Source organism: Musca vetustissima, unplaced genomic scaffold (assembly GCF_032173495.1).
Source record: "Musca vetustissima isolate MV318-11 ecotype Yass unplaced genomic scaffold, APGP_CSIRO_Mvet_v1 utg27657, whole genome shotgun sequence".
Taxonomy (NCBI): domain Eukaryota; kingdom Metazoa; phylum Arthropoda; class Insecta; order Diptera; family Muscidae; genus Musca; species Musca vetustissima.
In genome coordinates, this window is record NW_026874185.1 from 86,384 (window position 1) to 109,025 (window position 22,642).

At 33.5% G+C, this 22,642-nt stretch overlaps 1 protein-coding gene across 1 annotated transcript in view; it reads left to right on the forward strand.

The window, feature by feature from the left end:
• Window positions 1–15,708, forward strand: part of LOC133331532 (phosphofurin acidic cluster sorting protein 2) — an 86,606-nt gene extending 70,898 nt beyond the window's left edge. The window contains exons 6-11 of the mRNA XM_061539921.1: window positions 4,011–4,136; window positions 10,573–11,191; window positions 11,263–11,728; window positions 11,793–12,390; window positions 12,458–12,574; window positions 15,506–15,708. Coding sequence (XP_061395905.1) covers window positions 4,011–4,136; window positions 10,573–11,191; window positions 11,263–11,728; window positions 11,793–12,390; window positions 12,458–12,574; window positions 15,506–15,636 — 2,057 coding nt within the window. The 3' untranslated portion in view covers window positions 15,637–15,708. The remainder of the gene's footprint in view (window positions 1–4,010; window positions 4,137–10,572; window positions 11,192–11,262; window positions 11,729–11,792; window positions 12,391–12,457; window positions 12,575–15,505) is intronic.
• Window positions 15,709–22,642: the final 6,934 nt, after the last annotated feature.

Here is a 22,642-nt window from a genome sequence, read left to right on the forward strand (position 1 = left end):
CATTGTGAGAGTGAATGACTGAAAGTACTTGAGCTGATTCGTGAATTTATGACGCCGCGGTTCATTTAACCCAAAAGGTCCCCTTGAGTGAAATGGAAATTTTTTGAAGAAAATCACGTTTTATATTCATAAAATAAAATTTGAATGGATTTTTTATATTTGTTGACATTTCAACAGAGACATTCAACCAGATGCTCTAATCTAGTTTTATTAAAGGGAAAATTAAGATATTTTTCTCTAGAATATTCTAATAAAAATCTAGTATTTAAGGTTTAGTTTATTTAAAAAAGCTTCGCCATTTATTTTATGAGTTTATGCATTTTAAGAGAAAATGGCCATCAATCAATGACCGTAAAAAGCATAAAACTCAAAAATTAAGCATGGACCCGTCCGGGATTTAAACCATAGTTCCTATAGCATCTCCCAATTGTTGTCCGGCGCCTTATCGTTCAAAGCCACTTCCTTATCATCCTAAGGATGCACAATATACAGTTGTATACCATGGAAGAAAAATATTGTAGATTTATGGAAAAAAGTCCTTCACTACAAGAAAAATTCGATACAAATACAACATATCAGGTAACGACATTTGTAAGCCACATTTCCCAATAAGCATTATGAACTGCTTAAGCAACAGCTTTCTGGCTCTCCTTTTCATTGCAACTTCGATCACGTAACTCATCTCGAAACAAAAATAAATAAAAACATAAATTAATCGATCCGGTTCAATCGTTCTTCTATGTCCTTTTGCTTCAGTCGTTCATTTTGCACTCGTTCACCTAATTCCTCTTAATTCAATCGTCCATGTAGATCTTCCCCTTCGTTGGCCGAACAATTGAAGTGTACCAATTAAGTATTGAACTAGATGAACTAGGGAACTAAATAAATGATATAGTTCTTTTTGTGGAACGAATAAAAAACATTGAACCCCTTTAAAAAACAAATTGTCCATATTTTGGGCTAACAGCTCCTGTTCAATGCTTGTATCTCCTTAATTGTAGCAAATCGTTTCCTTACATCCGTGTCTTCAGTTTTTAGTGAATACGGTGGTTGAGGTGTGAACTGGTGCGTTATTATGGTGCAAAATCCATGATTGGTTCTTACACTATTCTGTGCACTTCTGAAGCATACCTAAGGTAGTTTTCCTTGTTGACCATACGTCCCTATGCACAACGCTATTGCATTGGAAGGAAATAGTGAGGGAAACCTTCACAATTCTCCGAATTGGATCTTTAGACTTTATACGCATGAGCTGAACTATATGCGAATAATATCAGCAACATTTCTGATAGTAATTCGATGACAAATCAAGGCCCAGTCCAATTTTCCAATCAGATCGACAAATGGGTAGAAAATCTTCCTGTCAAATATTATAAATATAGGGCGATCAGTCTCTTTATAAGTATTTTGATCATTTTTTGTCATTACGAAGTGGCTGTGATTTGATATTCCGGGATCTTGGGGGATAGAAAACGTCTTCGCAGAATATTTTCAATATAAGTATATCAAAAAAAATCAAAAAATCACTCGTCAATTTCGGTATTTTTAAGGTCCTAGTCCAATTATCCAACCTGAGTATCGGTAGTTTTGTATATAATGTTATATTTTAAGTTCTCATTGGGGAATAATTATAAATATGGGCCGATCTTGCGGATAACTGTCATATATTATATTCACCCTCATTATAAATATTGGGATAGTATTAGATACTTTTGACTATATTTTAGCATTTCGACGTGAATGCTTTTCGCATTTCGGGATCTTTGTGGGTAAACAACTTCTTCACAGAATTTTTGTAATATAAGTCAGTTTTTCTATCGAGCTCCATACAAAGGTCACACATCATTTCCGGTATGTTCAAGGCTATAGCACAATTTTTTTAACCAGGTTGGGTTTAGTTCATTATTCCGTTTTTCCCTGGCTTGGCTTAGCCGCCATATAAGAGTTCCGATCGAATTTAAGTATTTTGAATGGGGGTATAAAAATTTCGTGTCTAACGACGTCTTAACTCGCTTTGGTCCTAGACTCACCTTTAAGTATACCGATCGTCTTATATCGACTGGCTGAGTCGTTCTAGACATGTGTGTCCGTCCGTCCGTCCCTCTGTCCATTATAATTTGTAAACACGATACAGGCCACAGTTATGGACCAATTTTCACGAAATTTTGCATGTAGGATGGGTTCTGGCCAATGAAGACCCCTATTGTTTTTGGAAAAGATCGGTTAATATTTAGGGGATGAAATGGACCAAAAACTTTATTTTTGCCGGTTTTTCTGCTCGCTTCAGAGACCGCAATTATGGCCCAAACACCGCGATTTTTTGCATTGAGAAGGGGATCGGGCCAAAGAATAAGCATGCCTGTTTTGATAAAGATCGGTCAATATTTAGCGGGTCAAATGAACCCTAACTTTTGTGTGAAAAATGACAAAATTTGTATTCTATAGCGTATATATTTACCACTGAAGGACATAGACCTGAGAAGTTGATAGAATATCTAAGAGGAGTGGTTGACCTTTAAATTGATGCCAATTATTTTTTCGTAGGTTCTCGGATGCGGGAGTTATACTTAAATATTTACAGGTGCTTAGGTATTCATATATTAATTAGGAACCTATTACCACATTGGAGGGCGGAAATATAGCGCTGATCGCTGTTCCATGAGGTTCTAGTTATGGTCAAGGACAACGCCTAAAATGTTAGCTGATGATCAGATAATATTTTTCGGATGAAGTGGACCGAAAACTTAATTATTTGTACTTTTCGAGTCGAAAGCCGAACATCACAACACAACCCACGGTGAAAGTAATTAGAGGTGCTGTACTGTTTATTAGTAACATTTGCTGACCTCTAGCCAGTCAAAAGTGTGCAAATATCGCGAAATATTGCCCAATATCAGAATATAGAACCACAGAAAGTTAGATTTTCATGGAAGTTGTGTAGGGTTTCGTATGGTCGGCCCCGTCCGACTACACTGCTCCGCTCACTTGTTCGTATATTCGAGGTATTTTGGTATTTCCTATCAGCAACCATATAATATTACCGATCATGGTAAATGGTATAACAAATTCGAACTGCGACTTAATGACGTTTTTACTTGTATTGGTATAAACAAATTAACCCAGGCATCGGCGATGTTTTATGTAGGATTTTTCCTATAGAAATTTGGAAATTACGTTTTGTATTTTTTTACTAAATTAATTTTAATCTAAAGAAAAATTAATATTAATACAAAATTTGTATTTTCTTTTCTTACTATAGACTGTTTTTCACAATTAACTTTTTTTTTAGTTTTTTCCTTTTGTGTATTTTTCTTATAAAAATATAATAATAAAGTTGTTAAAAAATAGACACTTTACTGAGGACCAATTTTATAATAGTGTAGTGGTAAAAAGTCTTCTATGATGGATCGTCTGCAATTATATGCTCTCACATATGTTCTTTAAAACCTATTTCTCTTTCCTAACAAACATGTTACCATTTCCATTCTAATAATATGGGGTCTCACAATATATTTTAATAATATAAATTAATAAATTTTAGTATATCAAATGATATAAAACACATACATAACTCTTTTCCTGGGCCTAAAAAATCCCCACAATTGTATTTAAATAAATTTAATATTTTCCATGCTTGATCAAACATGATAAAATAACATTCCTCTCAAATTAGCATAACTCTATTAAATATTAACTACTAATAATTATTTATACAAAATTATTGCATATGATAAGCCCAAACAAACCCTTATGTTTACAATTTGCTTTTAACTCCATACTAACACATGCATAACATTATTATATTTATTTAATACTAATTTATTATTTATTTTAATTACTTTTATTATTTATTTGTTATTACTTCCGTTTTAATTATAATATGCTAATTTCTATATGTATTATTACCAGAAAAAAAAACACCAAACTAAATTATTTAAATTTAATTTTTTTATTATGTATTAATTTGTTTGTAATTGCATGGCTTGAATTCGGAAAATTTCTTTTTGCAGGCAACATTGAGCGCAGATCATCGGACAAAAGCGACCAATTGACAAATTCGTCATTTCAAATTGATAATAACAAGCAAAAATGCATTCATTTAACAAACAATAACAATTCGGCAACACCAACAGCAGGTCTGTGTAATTAATAAAATAAAAAATAAAAACACTACCAAAAAAATTTTGTATATTTTTTAGCAAAAATGAAAAAGAGTCTAAATTTAATTTGTTTTTTTTTGTTAATAAAAAAGTCCTTCTGTTATTTATTCTAACCACACACCACCCCCTATGTCACTTGTTTGTTTGTCTGTCCACTCTGCCCCACCCTCAAAGCAAAAAAAAACACCCCCCAATTTTTTGTCACAGACTTTCCGAATGAAAATAACGAATAGCTTGTTTAAAAATGTCAGTTTTCCCCATCTGCCCCCAAACCCCTAACTGCAACCCCACCCCCACTTAAAGTCTGTATGTCTCCCCTTGTCGTTATGTATTTATATTTTAAATTTATTTGTTATGCCTCTCTAACCAAATGCTATGTTTTGATTTGCATATATGTTATGTTTTTTTTTTTTTGTTTTGTTTTGTTTTGTTTTATATTTGTTGTGTATTTTTCTATATATGTTCTAAGTATTTAAGTACTAACTACATGCAAACAAATATATATTTTATTAGGGCCAAAGTTTTAGCATATTTAAATAGAATAAAGATAAATTAGTAAGTTTTGAAAAAACAAAACGTTAATCGCAATTTTATAGATTCGAACAATGTTAATGCGAATTTTACAGAAAAGGGCTAATGATTGAGAAGAATGAATTTAATTTAAAATAAACAAAAACAAAAAATAGTTCAAAAATTAACAACATAGAAAGATAACAATTTCGAGATTAATTTGGAAATATATCTCTGGTATTTATATTATCTATTTGTCTATATTGAGCCAAATTGAGATAGGAACGAGTCGTTTAAGTCCTCAATAAATAAATTTATTTTTCTTAATTAAATATATTTTTTATTTAATTTGTTTTCATATTTTATTTTATATTTTTATATTTTATTAATTTTTATCTCACCCTCCACCCACTGCTGTACATTTGAGTTTGATTTCATGTCCTTTTTGTTGTAATCCGCTTGCGAAATCCTTGTTATTTATCTATGTGTGTTGTAGAAAGTGTCTGTCTAGTCTAAAGATTTATCGAAGATTATCTAAATGTGTCCTTTTTTTCTCCATATATATACATATATATATTTTTTGTCTGTTGTAGATACTAAATTTTTATATTGATGTGTGATTATGTGCATGTGTATGTTTTGCTATTTTTTTTTAAATTGCAATGATTTACGCTAAAAATAAAATAAGAAAGCATACAATATTTGTAACTTTCCCTACTTCATCGATATTTCTAGTAAAACCGTTGTTAAGTCCAATCGGTCCGAAATTTTCTACCCTTTCATCATGTGATAGTCATTCAAAATACCGACCGGGACCTTTTGTGGGAGTTATATCGTAATGAATTGCTACCAGGAGAAAATTAAACACCAAATTGGGCTAGGACCTTAAATATACCGAAAATGAGGCGTGACATTTGTATGAGGGCATGGATTAATATTAAAAATGTTCAATGATGAAGTTGTTTAGCCTCCAAGGTCTCTGAATGCCAAATTGTTGAAACTTCGTAATAATATAATATACTCACTTCTATCGTGTCAGACAAGTATGGGGTATGTGGCAGATCTGTAAAATTCATTAGAAATACCTATATATAAACACCTTAGAAATATAAATCTATTTCTATCTAAGTCCTGATGCCTAGCTTCCTTCTACAGATGTCTTCCTTCTACAGAAAATGACCCTTTTAATCTATATCATTTTTCCAGAATAGTCAGAATATACTTATAGAAAATCTTTCAGAAGGGCTTCTAAAAGGACCCTTTTCAAGAGACAATTTCTATATAAGAATAGTCTACTTATAGAAAATCTTTGAAAGGACCCTTTTAATCTATATAAGGCATTTTTCCTACATTTTTTTTCAACAGAATATCACGGGCTTCTATACTGACTGAAGAACTCGAGAAATCTTGTATAAATTCAGAAGGGCTTCTAACTATAGAAGACCTCTTGACACTTTTCTATCAAGAGACAATTTCTTGACTTTTATTTAAAGAAGAGCTGATATGAATAGATGCCTTATAGAATGACTTTTTTATAGGAGATCTCGGAATGGTACTAACCTATAGAACACCTTGGAATGTATATATACTTGGTAAGGTTTCTACGAATGGGAGACCTCGAGTAGATCTTAACCAATAGAATACCTAGGACTTTTGAATACACCAGGCTTCGGAAATAGTTCTACGTATAGAATATCTCGGAAAAATTTGATACATATTATCTGAAAGTGAACGATTATCTGATGAACGATTTTGGAAAGGTTTTCGATCTCTAGAATCCTTCGGAAAGATCGCCTACTTATAAAAAATCTCATAAATCATCAACTTGCTCTCAAAAAGATTGGGTATTCTATATAGCAAAAGGTCGGAATGTTTTATATCTCAGGGAGAACATCTACCTATGGAAGATTTTATACTCTGTAGAAGAAATCTCATGAATATTTTCGATCTATAGAACATCTTAAGGGGCCTACCAAAACATCAGACCTCAGGAAAATGGTCCACAATGGCTTTTCATTATGTGCCATAAATTTTGTATTTCCTAAGAAAATATTTCACTTTTTTTCAAGACCACGTTGTAGCCTTCATATTATTTACCATCTCTTAAAGAAGAAGTCATTTTCAACCCAGTTACTACTTCAATGCAGTGTTTCTCCTTAATTTTTTTGAGAACACACAAAGTCACAAGAAGGCAATGTCTGATATGTGCTGCTGCGGCACCATTATTTGTCGCAACCGCCCGATCTGTAGAGTGGATAGTCTGTTAGACTCCATATTGGCTATCACATTCGATAGATACGATACGGTAAGACAGTCCTGAAACCTGGATCCAAAACTTCAAAATCCATATTTTTACGACGCAGAACTACGTTCACTAAAGGGCTTAAAAATAATCTAGCTGGCCAGTGTAGAATTAGGTTTTCCACCTCCAATGGGAATGTCAATGGAGCGTATTTTTTGTCTCCTATGCAGTTGTCAAATGCTCCTAGCAAGAGACATCAGTTATTTGTCACATAGAGACTAATACGCTATCCTACGTCTACGGAAGAGATCCAACCAAACTTTATAAGTATTTTATCCTTTATACGTTCCGATAGAGGTCGGATAGTTATTCTTCATATATAGAAGGTCCAAAACACCCTCAGAATATTTAAATAGAAGGCGCCAGAAAGAATTATTCATATAAAGGCTCTTCTTCCCAATCCCTAGAATTGTTTATTCTCAAAAATCTCCATTTTAAAATCGCTTTCAAATGTTCAACTGTTTTTGAAAATCTATAATCCCTTAGTGTCGCGTGATGAGGGACTGGTGCGACCCCCTCATTACAAGAATCAGTCACAGATGACAACTATATTCCACTAAGTGTTGTTAAATTTAATCTTTGTTGCAAATAATTATTACGGCACAGCAGCCACTCGCTATTAATGTGGCAAAACGATGACAACGTTTTCCACATTTTCCGTCTACTTCTTCTTCTTCTGCTTTGCCATACGAATAGTAACAGATAAAAATCAGTTGGATGCCCACTCTAGAGTGTCACATCTAACAGAGAAGGGCATTAGACCGAAAAAGAAGCACCCCATTATTCCATAGATGGGTATTAAAGCTTGCATAATTGCAACAGAAAAATCTACATTTTATTTCCCACCCATATTTCCCGCACTCTTCCAACACTTGGCACACTCTAGCCGGGCTGCATGTGATTATGTGTGTCAGTGTGGTCGCGCATAGCCATTTGGGTGAAATTTTTTTACATATATGGATGGCATTAAGAATGCATCCGACCCATCCATCAAGGGCCATTTGTTGTGGTCTGTCATCTATATATTGGTTGTGGTAGATGTGATGAAGGAGGAAGGGGAGGGGGTCACTGATTTAGATGCTGGCAAATGCATTTTGTTCACCACAAAATTATGGTGGTTGCATGGCATGTATGCATGTCTTTTTTTCTGTTCACACGCTCCTCATTTGCTTGCCGCCTAGCTGGTGCTGCTGCCATTATAAAAAATTACTATTTAAAATTTCGTGTTATTTATAGCCTGACCATAAAGACCATGAAGTTGAACTTTTACATAATTGTGTCGAGTTCAAGAATAGATTCCAATGAAAAATTCGTAATCGAGAAATGTTTAATGAATTGGAATTAAGTAACTGTGTCCTTGTGTGCCCGATTTAAAATATTGCCCAAGCTAATTTTAGGTGAATTGACGTAAATGGTTATTGAGATAGGCGAGGGAAAGAAGGAGGGGAAAATAGCAACTTATAGTGATTTTATTAGGTTAATGGGGATATTAGGTTGTATGTGTTTATAGAGTCTTCTGTGTATAATTGATCTCTAAAGGGACTTCGATACATATGGATCCTTAAAAGGGAAGTATTTGTATAAATTAACTCTAAGGAGACTTCGATGTAAGAAGACTAAAGCGCCTTCAAAATTTATTTTAAAATTCCGCGCTAAAAGATGCCTTTTTAATTTTTTTCTAGATTTAGGAAAAAGTATTTTGGAAGATCAATATTCAGGCATGAGAGCTTAAAAATAACTTTCGTATATTTTTAAGCTCTCATGCCTCAATAATGATCTTCCAAAAGACTCTAATAGCCCTATTTATAGATTTTATCAGAAATGTCTTCAATTTCTAGAAGATCTCGATGATTCTTCTATCAATAGAAGTCCCAAAAGACCATCGGAATATAATTTCTTTTGACAAAATGTCTCAGAATCCTTCCAATAATCCTTCTATCTCTGGACGACCCTCAGAGTGGCATTATTTTTTTAAAATATGACCTAATAAAGTATTCCAAGTACAAAAGACCCCTCAAATTTATACAATGAGATTTACATCTAATAACCCAAAGAGACTCGGAATGGTATTCCTAATTATATAAGCCCTCAGAAAGTATTCTGGGTGCAGAGTCTTAAACTGTTCCTAATAGATGGGATCATCAATATATTCCAAGAAAATACTTCCATCTACAGAAAACCCCTAAAAAGTGTTCCATCATTTAAAGTCCCTTTGAAATTAATTACAAAGTATCAGTTTTAGTCTATGGGTCGGTGTCTCTGTATGATAAAGGTTAGCATTTTTCGAAGTTGCTACCAAAAGATGTGGAACAAGATGAAGGCATCTTCGAAGTTGTTCTAAGAAAATACTTCCACCTACAGAAAACCACAAAAGCGTATTCCTTCATTTAAAGTCCCTTTAAAATTGGTTCATAGGTACCCCATGAAATCTATAAGTAAATATTTTCGTAGGAAAGATAAAGTAAAGTAGTAGTGAACCAATAGCCATCATCCTCGAACTTGATGTATGATTGTCTGAAACTTGTATCTCATTAGCTCTTAGTTTGAGGGTATAAATATTTTATATCTGCCGAAATTCAATGACTCTAACTACACCTGCAGAATAGATTTTCGGTTGTCCCAATTTCCTCAGCGATTTCCTTAGCAGCAGTCAGACACCAATGTATGTCAGATTGTCATTTCTTAATCGACTCCAAATTTTATGAAATTAGGTTTATCCAAAGACCTACTAGCACGACACCTGCATAGAAGATTTTCGATTTTCTCAATTTCGTCAGCCTCATCGAGAATATTAAAAACCAGCAATGATGCATTTGGGATTTTGCAACAGGGATTTTGCACGAGAGCAATGAAAAATATGGGGTTAGATTACTTTGCATAGTTTCCTTCAAGGTTCCGCCCTATCAGAATATTTACATCGTCAATGTATGGATGATAGCTTTAGTGATACACCACAAGACAACAAACTTAGAATCGGCTTTAAAACAGCCTGAGAAGTGTTTATGTTTTGTGATTTCCCATACCCAGAATCGTATAGGACCATAGCGTGCCCAAAATTATTCCATAAAAATAAGAGGATAAGAGGATTATAATCTTATTTGTCGATGCCTCAGCACACGGTTTAATTGGGAAAAATAGGCTCTACTTTCAATCGCATAACATTAAAATGTGATTTTAGGATACCGGATCCAATGTGTTTCAGTGGTACACGTTCATAAATAGATTTCTAAAGCATGTCCCCTATTTCGCCACTCCTCGAAATAATTTAGTCAGAAGCTCTACCTTTCTCTATATTTTCTATTCCTTCAGTCAATTTCAAAATTTTAATTTTCTCATGCACCTCACTGTAATCTTAATTGCACGCTTTTGAAATGCATATAACCCGTATTAAAAACCTAATTTGTATAGATGTTTCTGCCACTCCCTATGCAAATTGTTCCCCCAATAGAAATTAATTTTTAGTCAAGATTTTATTTTTATGGTACTCTATTTTCTGATTATTATAATTACTATTTCAAAACTATTTATTATATTTGTTAATACAATTTAAACATTTTCCCAGAAACTAACCTAAATAAAATTTTGTCTTTTTTCCTTCAGATCGTCTTTGTGATAATCGTAATGATAGTTCCGGCAATGAAGGCAATGCCGTCTTTACCGATGGTCAAACTTCAGATCCACAAAATAGTCCACCACGTGGCGATCGAGACTTTATGCGTATGCAACATCAGCAACAGCAGGCTCTTACGCCCGTGAATACCAGTGCCAATCTATTGGCTTCAATGGGACAAAATGCCAATAATGCCACCAATATGAATAACTCCACCACCAACAACACATCAACAACCACACCCTCATCAAATGAGAAACGTTCACGTCTCTTTCGGTCGTCTAGTTCGACACCGGGTGGCGGTAAGAAGAAACAGACACTTAGCCTAAGTGCTGAACCACGCTCAGTATTAGAGACATGTTTGTCGCCCACCAATGTGGAACCACGTAAAATGCTGCTGGATCAGTTGAGTCGCATCTTTGCCAGTGAAGATTCGGTTATACCCGATGAGGTGACAATAATAAGTCCACCGGAAGCTTTAAGCTGTAGTAGTTTAGTGCCGAAATTAACCACAATGTTTGCGAATTCCTTTAAACCGGCCTTTGTACCACAGAATACGGCAGAGGTGAAGGCTGTGTTGCAGGCCCTAATGGGTAAAATACAGAAATAGTAAGTCCCCAAATGCACCTACAAATCCAAACAACATTTCCAAATGTTTTCCCTCTCTCTCTTTTTTTTAGCTGCAATTCGAATGCCAAACCACCCACCACAGTGAAAATCCTATTAATTGGCGGCGATTGGTTACAGGGTGCCGTGCTGCGACATTATGTCGATCTAATGGGTGTACGACCACCAGATTGGTTAAATCATTTGCGATTTTATATTGTACCCATTGGTAGCAGTACCATCGCGAGACATCTCAGTCAATTGGATCAGACCTATGCAGCGATGTTTGGCTCGGACAACTGGTATCAGCTGTGTGAGCGGGTGGCCCAAACAGCAGCCGCTGTCAGTGCTGTGACCACCGTGAATGCCACCTCATTGGCCGAGACTGGTGCAGCCTCTAAATCGGATATTGTAGAGTTAGTGAATCGTATACAACGATATTTGCATGCGGCTGGACCCTGCACACAAATACCCATAGCCGAGGCTATGGTCAATTATAAGGATGAGGATTCATGTCAAATATTTGTGCCATTTGTTAGTGTAAGTTAGGAAACAAATTTCTTTTCCGAATTTCAAAAATAATCCTTTCTGTTTCCACATTTAGGATGTCCGTATTGGTTGTTTAGAAGGCCCTCAGGCTTCCCTTGATCTCGAAGAAAACTATGCTCAACAGGCGACAGCAACTGCATCGCAACAACAACAACAACAGCAGCAGCAACAACCTCAATTGCAACAACAGCAACCATCATCAATTACCAATCCCATACCCATTGGCAATTCGAATCCACAAAATCCATTAAATAACCAAAATATATCATCAAGTCTGCAACAAGGTGGCGGTGTTTTATCGGGTTCACCACCACAAAGTGGTCGTATATCACCACCCCTACAAACACCACCCTCATCAGCATCCTCGCATCGTGAACGTCTCGGTGATAGTTTTAGTGCTACACCACAACATTTACAGGGTAATGAAGCTGTTGAGCTGCAAGTCGATTATTGGCCAATCGCCCGACCCATGGACTATTCAAGTTCGAAGGATAAGAGTGCCACCAAGAGCAGTGATCAGGGTGGCAAGAATAGCATTAAGAGTACGTTTAGAAGTTTACAGGTTTGGCGTTTGCCACAAAATGCCCAGCTGGGTGAAATATCGAATGGTTTGACTGTCTCGTTTGCTACCAAAGAAAAGAAACAAAAGCAAAGTAAGTTTGGGAATCTTAATGGCAAATTTTTGAATGAAATTTAAACGTGCGTTTCTTTTGTTTACAGTTATGCGTTTGGGCAAGAAAAAAGAAAAAGATCGTGATCTCGAAAAGGAGCAATGTGTTGAAGGCGTTGCCCGTTTAATATGCTCACCAAAACAGTCACATCCAGTGCCATTGAGAGGTAAGTTTGACGAAGGGTCATTGTATATTTTTAAATTTAATAGGTATATAGGGTTCCAAGTAACTTTGGTGTCGCAAACCTCAGAAAACAAATTGATTAGATTTCAGTGGCTTGGCGAATGGGGAGGAGGACTAAAACTGATTATGGAGGTCTTCCTCTAAAACAAATCAAAACAAATTATGGAAAAACAAACACCTCATACAGATGTGAATGTCTTGCCAACTGTAGTCCAGGGTTGAAATAAAGAAGAAAGAATAATTAGGACTTAACCTTCGCCACCTGTGACTCGAACTCAGAATCCGAATAGAAAACCAAAAGTAAACCCGTCATTAGAATCTTAGGATACCAGAGGAGTTCTTAGATCCATATCCTCACAATCAACATAACCCTATATAAATTATATGATGTGTGTATAAATGAAATGAGTATTATTCTGCCAAGGGATATCGTTTGGTTCAAAATAACTTCGCCTGTTTTTTCTGGTCTATAATATATGGACACAGCTATCTGGAATATGAAAAAGTGTTGCTAATGCTTTTCCAAATATGTTATAATTTGTTTACTTGTTTGTCTCTCAGACAATTTTTGAATTTTTACCAATTTCTCAACTGAATAATCCAAGTAGACAAATTAAGTTCCAAACCTTTTAATTTATTTCCTTTGTGTATTTTATTATTGGTCCAACATGTACTTCGATTTTATTTATAATGACAGTAAGGTTTGCAAATTAGGCTTAGACCCTTCGACCAATTTCCCACCATATGTTTTAGGATCATATGAAATTTGTTGGTGTAGATTAGCGGAATATATGGGTGGGAAATAAAATCTACATGTTTATGTTGCAATTGTACAAGCTTTAATACCCTCTATGGAACCTAAATGAATTATGGGGTGTTTCTTTGACTTCGGTCTCATCCCTATCTCGATTTAATGTGCCACTCTAGAGTGGGCATCCAACTGATTTTGATATGATTTTTATTTGAATACCAAAGCAGAAGAAGATTTTAGAACTTCAAAATTGTTAAACATCAAGAAATTGCCTTAATCTGCCGATAACACTCAGGAGTCCCACCATCCAGTTCTCCAACAGTTGTAATCTTAAGAATTTCTAAAGGTAGAGTTTTGTCCAAGTTTAGGTATATACGATTCAATATTTTGAATGTTTTACGCACATGTTCAAACCATAAACACATCAGCTTTAATTTAGTTCTTAGTGAAAGGGTCCCTATAAAAATCTTCAGAATGTGTCCTATTTTAAGTGTAGTCCCTATTATCGGTATTTTGAATTTAGTTCTTAGTGAATGGGTCCCTATAAAAATCTTCGGAATAGGTCCTATTTTAAATGTAACCCCTATTATCGGTATTTTGAAGATTTGTATAAACGTTTTCCAACCGAATTACCAATACTTTTTATTTTAGATTTCGATTGGGTAGCTAACGTATCCAATATTGGAAAACCCTTACATGACTTGTTGCCATTTTAAAGGTAACTTCATAATGCCTCTCTCATAGAAGTCCTGCTCTCTATTTCAAAAAAAAAAATATTAATATTATTATTCGCTCTATATTAGGCGTGTGTTTTTATCTAAGAGGTTTCGAATTTAATGTTCATCAAATTGGTGATTCAATTAGTTTCAAATTAAATTTAAAAGTTTATGAAATATTGACCCTTTGTGGGGGAGATACCAAAAGAGGAGGACCAATGGCTCCCAACTTCGTACTTGATCTAGGCTTGGTAAAGATAATAGTTTGTGTAAAGTTTGGTTTAAATCGGGCATACCATTCGACTTCCATTTGAAAATGTTGATAATTTGTGGGGGAGGCAAGGAAAGGAGTGCACCAATGGGTTCCATCATTGGCCTTGATCTAGGCTTGGTAAAGATATTAGGTTGTACAATGTTCTTTCGTATGATATTATAAAATTATTTTTTTTTCAATTTTGACAATTTAGTGGAGGAAGTACCAGAAGGAGGGGACCGATATTCTTCATCTTCGAACTAAAACAAAGTTAGGAAGAAATATTACTATGTGTAAAGTTTGGATGAAATCGGTTACTCCATCCGAGAGTTATAGTGCACACTAGACGGCCACACAGACAGGCGGACGTACATTTGTAAATCGACTCCGAATTGTCTGAAACGGATTTGGTCCAAAAAAGCAGGGCCTTAAACCAATATACCCTAATTAGTCATAAAAAGTATTAACGTGAAACGCACCATTAGGTATAGGCCTCATACATCTGTGTCATTTAATTTTCATTATTTAGAAAACGTGAACCACATTTTCCATCCGAATTGGCAGTATTTTGAATTTAGACTTTAATTTGGTATGTTAAGACTTTAAAAAATTGTTCATCAAAGCAATTGTATATCTGATACCCAGTATTTTACAAAATCTTCTTGGAAAAAAGTTTCGGTATAGATTCACTTTTTTTATAACGATTGAAACGCTTCACACAGAGCTCTATAGTAGAGCAATGTAGTCCATAAGATTCCCCCTTACCCTTATCGTCATATAAAGAGGAAATTAATGGTCTCTAGGGTTCGATGGAAACAGATGTACATGTTCATGTTTTCCTAAGTATCATAAATATATTCTGTGTGACTAGACCTTATATATACCCGACTTATTTTTAACCATGGCATGTTTAATTTTCTTTAGTGTACATCATATTTGAGAATATTACGTGAAAATATAGAAAGAAAGAAAGAAAGAGTATAAACTCCTAACAACTCCCCAAACAAAGCATTTACGATCCATTATTCTGCGAACTTTTAACTATTCACCTTTTCCATAGTTTCGTGGGTGTCAAATCCTACTAATGTCCTAGGGAATCTACATTTATACTTCTCTATGTTTTTATTTTAATGTTTTGTTTATAAAAATATTGAACATTTAATTAAATCACATTCCATTTCTTTATCATTACAGTTTATATCGATGGCACCGAATGGACTGGCGTTAAATTCTTCCAATTATCATCGCAATGGCAAACACATGTTAAAAATTTCCCAATTGCTCTAATTGGTTGTACACCAATGTCATGTTCGGAATTATCCTAGTCATTTTCTTAAGTAATAATATCATAGATTTATAAAAAATATATATAAAAACAAATAACCTACCTATAATAATAAAACATAAATATAACAATAAAACAAATAGAGAGAGCAAAAACCCCTACACTATATATTATAAATACACTATAGATAAAATAATAATAATTAATAAAACTAATAACCGTCTGAAAAAATTTTATTCAGTAAAACTATGTGAAAATAATAAAAGACGGTATAAAATATTACTCATTTTTAATGGCATAAAAAATAATAAGAAATTGATAGTGGTTTAATAAAATTTTTCAGTTTTTTTATATATGTATATTGGAATTGAACCTACAATATATTTTGTTTTTTGTATTATTATTTTTTAATTTTTATATATATATATATTTAAAAATACATATATTTTTAATTTACTGTTTATACATACATAAAAATAATAATAGAAGATAATTGTAAAAAAATGCATATACATATAAAAAAATAATTATAAACTGTATTAATATTATAACAACAATAATATATTATAAAAAAGAAGAAATAATTATTATTATAAATAAAAAAAATCATCCAGGCCTAAGCCTAAAAAACTGAGCAAGAACATTATATACAGGCATAGACTCAATAATAATAATAAAATTAATAAAATAAAAGAAAAAAAAATAATCAGAAATAAAACTTCATAAAAAATTTAAAGTTGAAACGAATTTGTTATTCTATATATTAATGTATCCAAAAACAAGAAATATATTAGTAGAAACATATTAACTCGCACATATTTCAGTGTTCTCAATGTAAATGTCGAAATTATGGTTTGTAACTTCATCTGAATATTTAAAATCATTTGGAGCCACTGTCTTTGGAAAATTATACCAACAATTCATTGTTTTATTTATAAACTGTTTATGTTGTGATTATCGTGTCTAAATATCAATTTTGTGACATTTTAACTGTTAAAATTTCTGTCAGCGAGTTTTTTTCTTTTCCTGTAATGTATTCTTTTATACTCTTGTAGCTTTACAAAATATCTTTAAGGTCAAATATTTGGTTTCGAAGAGAAAATTTATTTGTTCGACTGGAGGTTCTTTGAGACGTAAAAACGAAATAAAATCATATTATGTACATGTTATTGCATTACCCATATCAATTGGGTATGTTCTGGAACTCACGGTGTGTTCTTTACACTTCACACATACACTTAAAGGAGTTACCTCCTGTTCTGCTTTTCACGTGAATTGCAATTTTCGAACTGCGACAATATAAACGTCAACATTATCGACGTGTGTTTGATACACTTCTACCGTTGAAGTGAATGCCAGAACATGCCCGAATGTTCCATACGTGAAATTAAATAAGACATTTTGACATGTATTTTTTTGAACATTAAAATGTTGGTCCCGGGTTCGCCTCCTTACGTTGTTCCCGCATACACTTTAGACTTATATGTCTTCTGAAAACGTTTTGAGTGCCGAAATATACACAACTCCGGCTGTCAACTTAATTCATTCCATAGCGAAGAAAGTTGTAACAATAGCATCGCAAATGAAAATGCTCCAAAAATTAGTTTCGTAATTTTAAAATATCCTCATAAAGGTCTCTTATAAAAATAACATCTTTTACAGAACTTCTACAGCTATACAACCTCTTGTGGTTATTCAATATACATGAGACCTTTCTCAGGACCCCATATGTATGGCACAAGTATTATAACATATATAAATAGGCCTAAGAGGTCTTCTGTCACGGAAAGCACTGTGAAAGGATCATATCCTGTTTATATAACCAACCTTTGACATATGATGTCATGAATCGTTGGGGTATTCGCGTCGATCCTTAAGGAGAGCATTGCATTTAAAAAAAGGTCCCATAATCGTTTCGTAATTTGTATGTAATCTACACAACAGAGGAGAGCATTGCAATTAGAAAGGTCATGTATTCGTTTTGTAATTTTTTAATCAGCCTCATGCACGTCTCTTATAAAAATAACATATATTGCCGAACTTATACACTTGTACGATCTACTGTAGGTATTCTGCAAGACTTTTCACAGGACTTAAAAAAATTAAAACCCATTACTAGGACTCTCCAAAATACAAGTATTTTTACATTCCAAACCGACGGAAGACCTGCTTTGTATTCTTCTATCGAGACATTCAAAGGGCGAAAAACGACAGTTCTTTAATAGATGGTGGCAGAACTTTAATAAATAAAAAAATTGTTTATAGGTTAGACGAATTGTCGCCCAAGCATGCTGATCTATGAGGTTATGAATCGTTTGGGTTTTCAAGTAGATTTTACTGTTTACGTGACATTAAATTAAAAAGTCATAGATTTTTAAATCACAAGATCTCTGTGACCAGTTGCGATCACATTTGCGATTATACTTTGGTACGTAGCTTGTCAGAGCAATCCAATCAGTGTCAGGTCATAAACAGCTTCAAACAGACACATGTTGAGGATAAAGACGTTACTCAAAAATAACTTTTGCGACAATTATGTATTTTGAGCCAGTGTCTAGCAAGATGGAAATGGGTCACATTAGTCAATATGAATTTCCGGTTAATTTTCGTGAATTTCAATGACCCATCAAGGTTGGTCGGCTTTATTTCTTGCGTTAACTGAACATTTTAAGCCTTTAGACCCAAGTCAAATTCCAAAAAACGACTAGAAAACTATGGCTTTTATTTGGGATATCTTGGGGTCTTTTGAGAATAACTAATATGTCTAATATGTAACCTATTACCAACTTGTAATAGGGTCGTAAAGTGTTCCACGACCAAAAAAATTATAGAGAAAAATGTGGGACCACCAATTTCTGTAATATGCCCCCAAAGTGTTTCACGACCAAAAAATTACTTATTAGAATATTCTACAGATTAATGATCTCTATGGATATTCAATAGGCATTGTCTGGAAAGCAGGCAATTCAGAGAACTATTGAGGTTCTTTATTTTTCCATTGAGGTTCTTTATCATATATGATCTGTGGATCTTCTATAGATAGGGGCAGTGATGAGATAACATTCAACTGCTCAAATCATTTATACTTTTCTGTAGATCCAGTATAAATTATATTCTGAACAACTTTTGGAGGTATTAAAAAATACGTACAGTTTTTTTGCGATATGATGCCATTTGTGTGTCATTTTGTGAGAATTTGACATAATATGGACGTTTTAAATGCGATTAGATTATTGTCCTGAAGTACATTCAGAAATGACATTTCTGAATGGACCTTCTACATACCTTCAAGATCTATAATAGTGTTTTTTATTTTTTTTTATTACAATTACACCATTTTTATTTTTTATTTTAAAATCCTGAAGTACATTCAGAAATGACATTTCTGAATGGACCTTCTGCATACCTTCAAGTGTTTTTTTTAGTGTTTTTTTTAATTACAACTACACCATTTCTATTTTTTATTTTAAAATCCTAAATATTGAATTTTAAATCAAATGCCAATCCACAATTGAGAACACTTTATATTATGTGCATGAAAACTGAAAACAAAAACACCTTCAATATCCATATTGTGAATGTGAAAGTATAACTGAGAGCAATTACGATTAGCAAACAAATCAATATTCATATTATTAAAAACCCTATACAAGTATATATAAATACATATATTAGGAACTATACTATATACATATACAAATAAGTTTAAATTCATCTTATTGAGTATTTGAAAATAGGAAAACAAAAAAAAACAAGTTTTAAAAACTTCCATTAAAGACAAGAAACAAATTGTAACGTATCATTATATCAATAAAGTTACACTAAAAATAATAATCATAAAAACAAAACAAAAACAACTTTTCTATAAAAAAACTATCCCCCTCCTAACCTAATCCTTAACTTAACGAAAAAATGCTATGGAAAAAATCATGTCTTAAAATTCTTATAGTAAATGTCTATTTCGATTGGTACATACTGTTGGATTTGTTGCTGAAAAAAAATATTGTTAATTTATTCTGCAATATATCTATTAAAAAATACTAAAATATAAATGTTCTGTTCTATAACTTAACTATATACAAAAAAATGAGGAATATTATCTATGTATGTGTCTACATTAAACAACAATACATATATTTAAAACAAAATACAAAACAATTTAATACAATATATCAAATGGATAGTTTCAGTTAGTTGCCTTCGATAGGGAAGAATGAAGAATTTATTTTTATAATTCGAAATTCAGGTCATATTTGGAAAATGTTTCTTGTAAATTTAATGATTTTTTTTTCAATTTTAAAACTTGTGGTTACAACGAAATACGAATGGTATAATTATTAATTAGTCTCCAACTGACATTGCATTTTGATAGTACCCCATTCTCTAAATGCAATCTTCGGAGACCTCCCAAAAAGTATATGCAATTTGACCTGTCAAAAAGGCGTTAATTTGAGTCGATATGCAGGACGTACACTAATACTCGCATTGGCGTGATTCCTATTATCTTGTTGATGGCTCATACGCATGGATCCACAATTTGTCACCGGTGGGGTATCCATCGTGAACCGATTTTTTAATGGTTAGGTGCTTATGAAATACGGAAAGCAAGAAATGCCCAATGAAAAAACAAAACATCTTGGCAGAAAATTTGCAGTGAAGGTAAATGTTGTGACATAGCTCCCATATGGAGGTTACGACCGATCTTATGTATTATCTTATTCCGCCGGACTGGGATATCTTGTGGTGGATGACGTACAATAATACTGACCTATCTCAAGATAGAAATCTGAATTTTAACAAGTGAAAAAGCGTTAAGTTCGGCTGGGCCGAACTTTGGATATACCCTCCACCATAGAAATACTGAACAATTTTTGAAATGAAAATATAGGGAACATACATATAACTACAATTCTACCAATCGATTGTTGTAAACCAAATATAAATATAAGCAATTTCAATGGGGGTTTTTCCTAAAATCTCAAAACCCCAAAATGTTGACATATATTACAACCGCATGGTAGGGTGAAACATGTGTATAAAATCCTGAAAATAATCCAATTTAGAGGGCAAATTTATATGATACATACTAAAGTGGAACCAATATTGAAAACATTGTGAGGGATTAGGAATTATAAGAGGTTATGCCTCATCAAGGGCCGATATTGCTCAAGTTCCAAGCTAATAATTTAGTTTTGAATCCCAATACCGTACATCACGCTAAACATTAAATATGTAGGATGTTTTATATAGGACCTGGGCCTAAATGCGGGTCGATATAGTTCATTCTCAAACCTCACGTTCTAGTTTTTATGTCGATATCCACCGATAGAATAATGATTACAACATATGGCTAAATCGACTAAATCGTTTTAGAATTCCATACCATGCAGTGTATGAATTGCAAATTTCGTCTACAGAATATCCTCATACTATGGTGGAATACAGCTATATGGGGATAACCCCAACACACGGAAAAAATTAGCTAACTATTTTAATATAAAAAATGGGGTTATATGGGGACTACCCCTAAAATGTGGCGAATATTATTAATTTTTGGTAGGGAGATTTGTTACCATATATTCGGTTGAAAAACGCGCTCAAGAACGCAAAATACCGAAAATTGGGGGGTACCCTTATATGGGGGCTATCAGTAAAAGTGGACCGATGTTCATAATTTTTGGTTTGGACATTTGGCACCAAATCAGAACCCAATGTACTAAATTTCAGCGAAGTCGGTTGAAAAACACACTCAAGAACTTCAAAATACCGAAAATTGGGGGGTACCCTTATATGGGGGCTATCAGAAAAAGTGGACCGATGTTTAGAATTTTTTTGTGTATTTATTTGGCACCAAATAAGAACCCAATGTACCAAATTTCATCGAATTTGGTTGAAAACGCGCTCAAGATCCCAAAAATACCGAAAATTGGGGGGTACCCTTATATGGGGGCTATCCGAAAAAATGAACCTATATTTATAACTCAAAGTACCAAATTTCAGCGAATTCGGTTAAAAAACGAGATCAAGAACCTCAAAATACCGAAAATTGGGTAGGACCCTTATATGGGAGCTATGCCTAAACATGGACCGATATATCCCATCTCCCGGATATCGCTGGCATGACATGTAAAGACAATAAGTTCATATTTTACAAATTTGCAGGAGAGATAAAATACAGCCAGCGACATTTGATAAATTTAACATAGGTCCTTTAATGGGGGAACAAATAGAACTTCAGGCATGACATGTTAAGTTGCCATATTTAATTGTAAAAGAATAAAGGAAAATGGCGTCCAAAGCTTGACTCTGATATTCCTTTATACCTTGACATTTTATACAAAGTCAACATAACATGCCAAATCTGAATCCTCGTATATGTTTCGCCTTTAGCAACAACAAATGAGAATGGGATTTTATTTTTTAAGGGTAAAAAATGGATTTTTGGGTTTTGGCATTTTCTAAAGGAATACTACATACAGATAATAAACTGAAGACAGATTTCGAAAATTCAAAATAGTGGATCCAAGTTGGCCGAAAAAATTTTACATTTTTAATTTGCCTGAAACTTGATACTCGGAGGCTTTTGGAGTCGCTGATTACAAATCTGGCGTACAAAATTTAACAAAAATGTTTGATTTGCTTGAAACTTGCTACTCGGGGGCTACGTGACATTAGAGTCGTTGTTGGTAAGTGGGATTGTAAATAGAATGTGATTGTCACAATTTGTAACGTATATGTACGAAAATGGTACAAAATAAAGTACAATAGGTGATATGTGAACAAATAGAGCATAAATTTTAAAACCCAGTATGGAGGACGTTTGTAGGCATTTAGAGTTGATGGAAGGAGGCAAATGATACAAAAATGTGTACATTTGGTGCACAAATGTAGGCTTGAGAACAAAAATCTTCACTAAAGGGTACACAAACTGTACAATATTTTGTATATTTGGTATTGTGTCTAAAATAGAGCAAGAATGTTGAATGTTTGTATTTAAATTTGCAGTTACAGTTGAAGTCTGAAAGTGTTTTTTTTTTTTTTTTTTG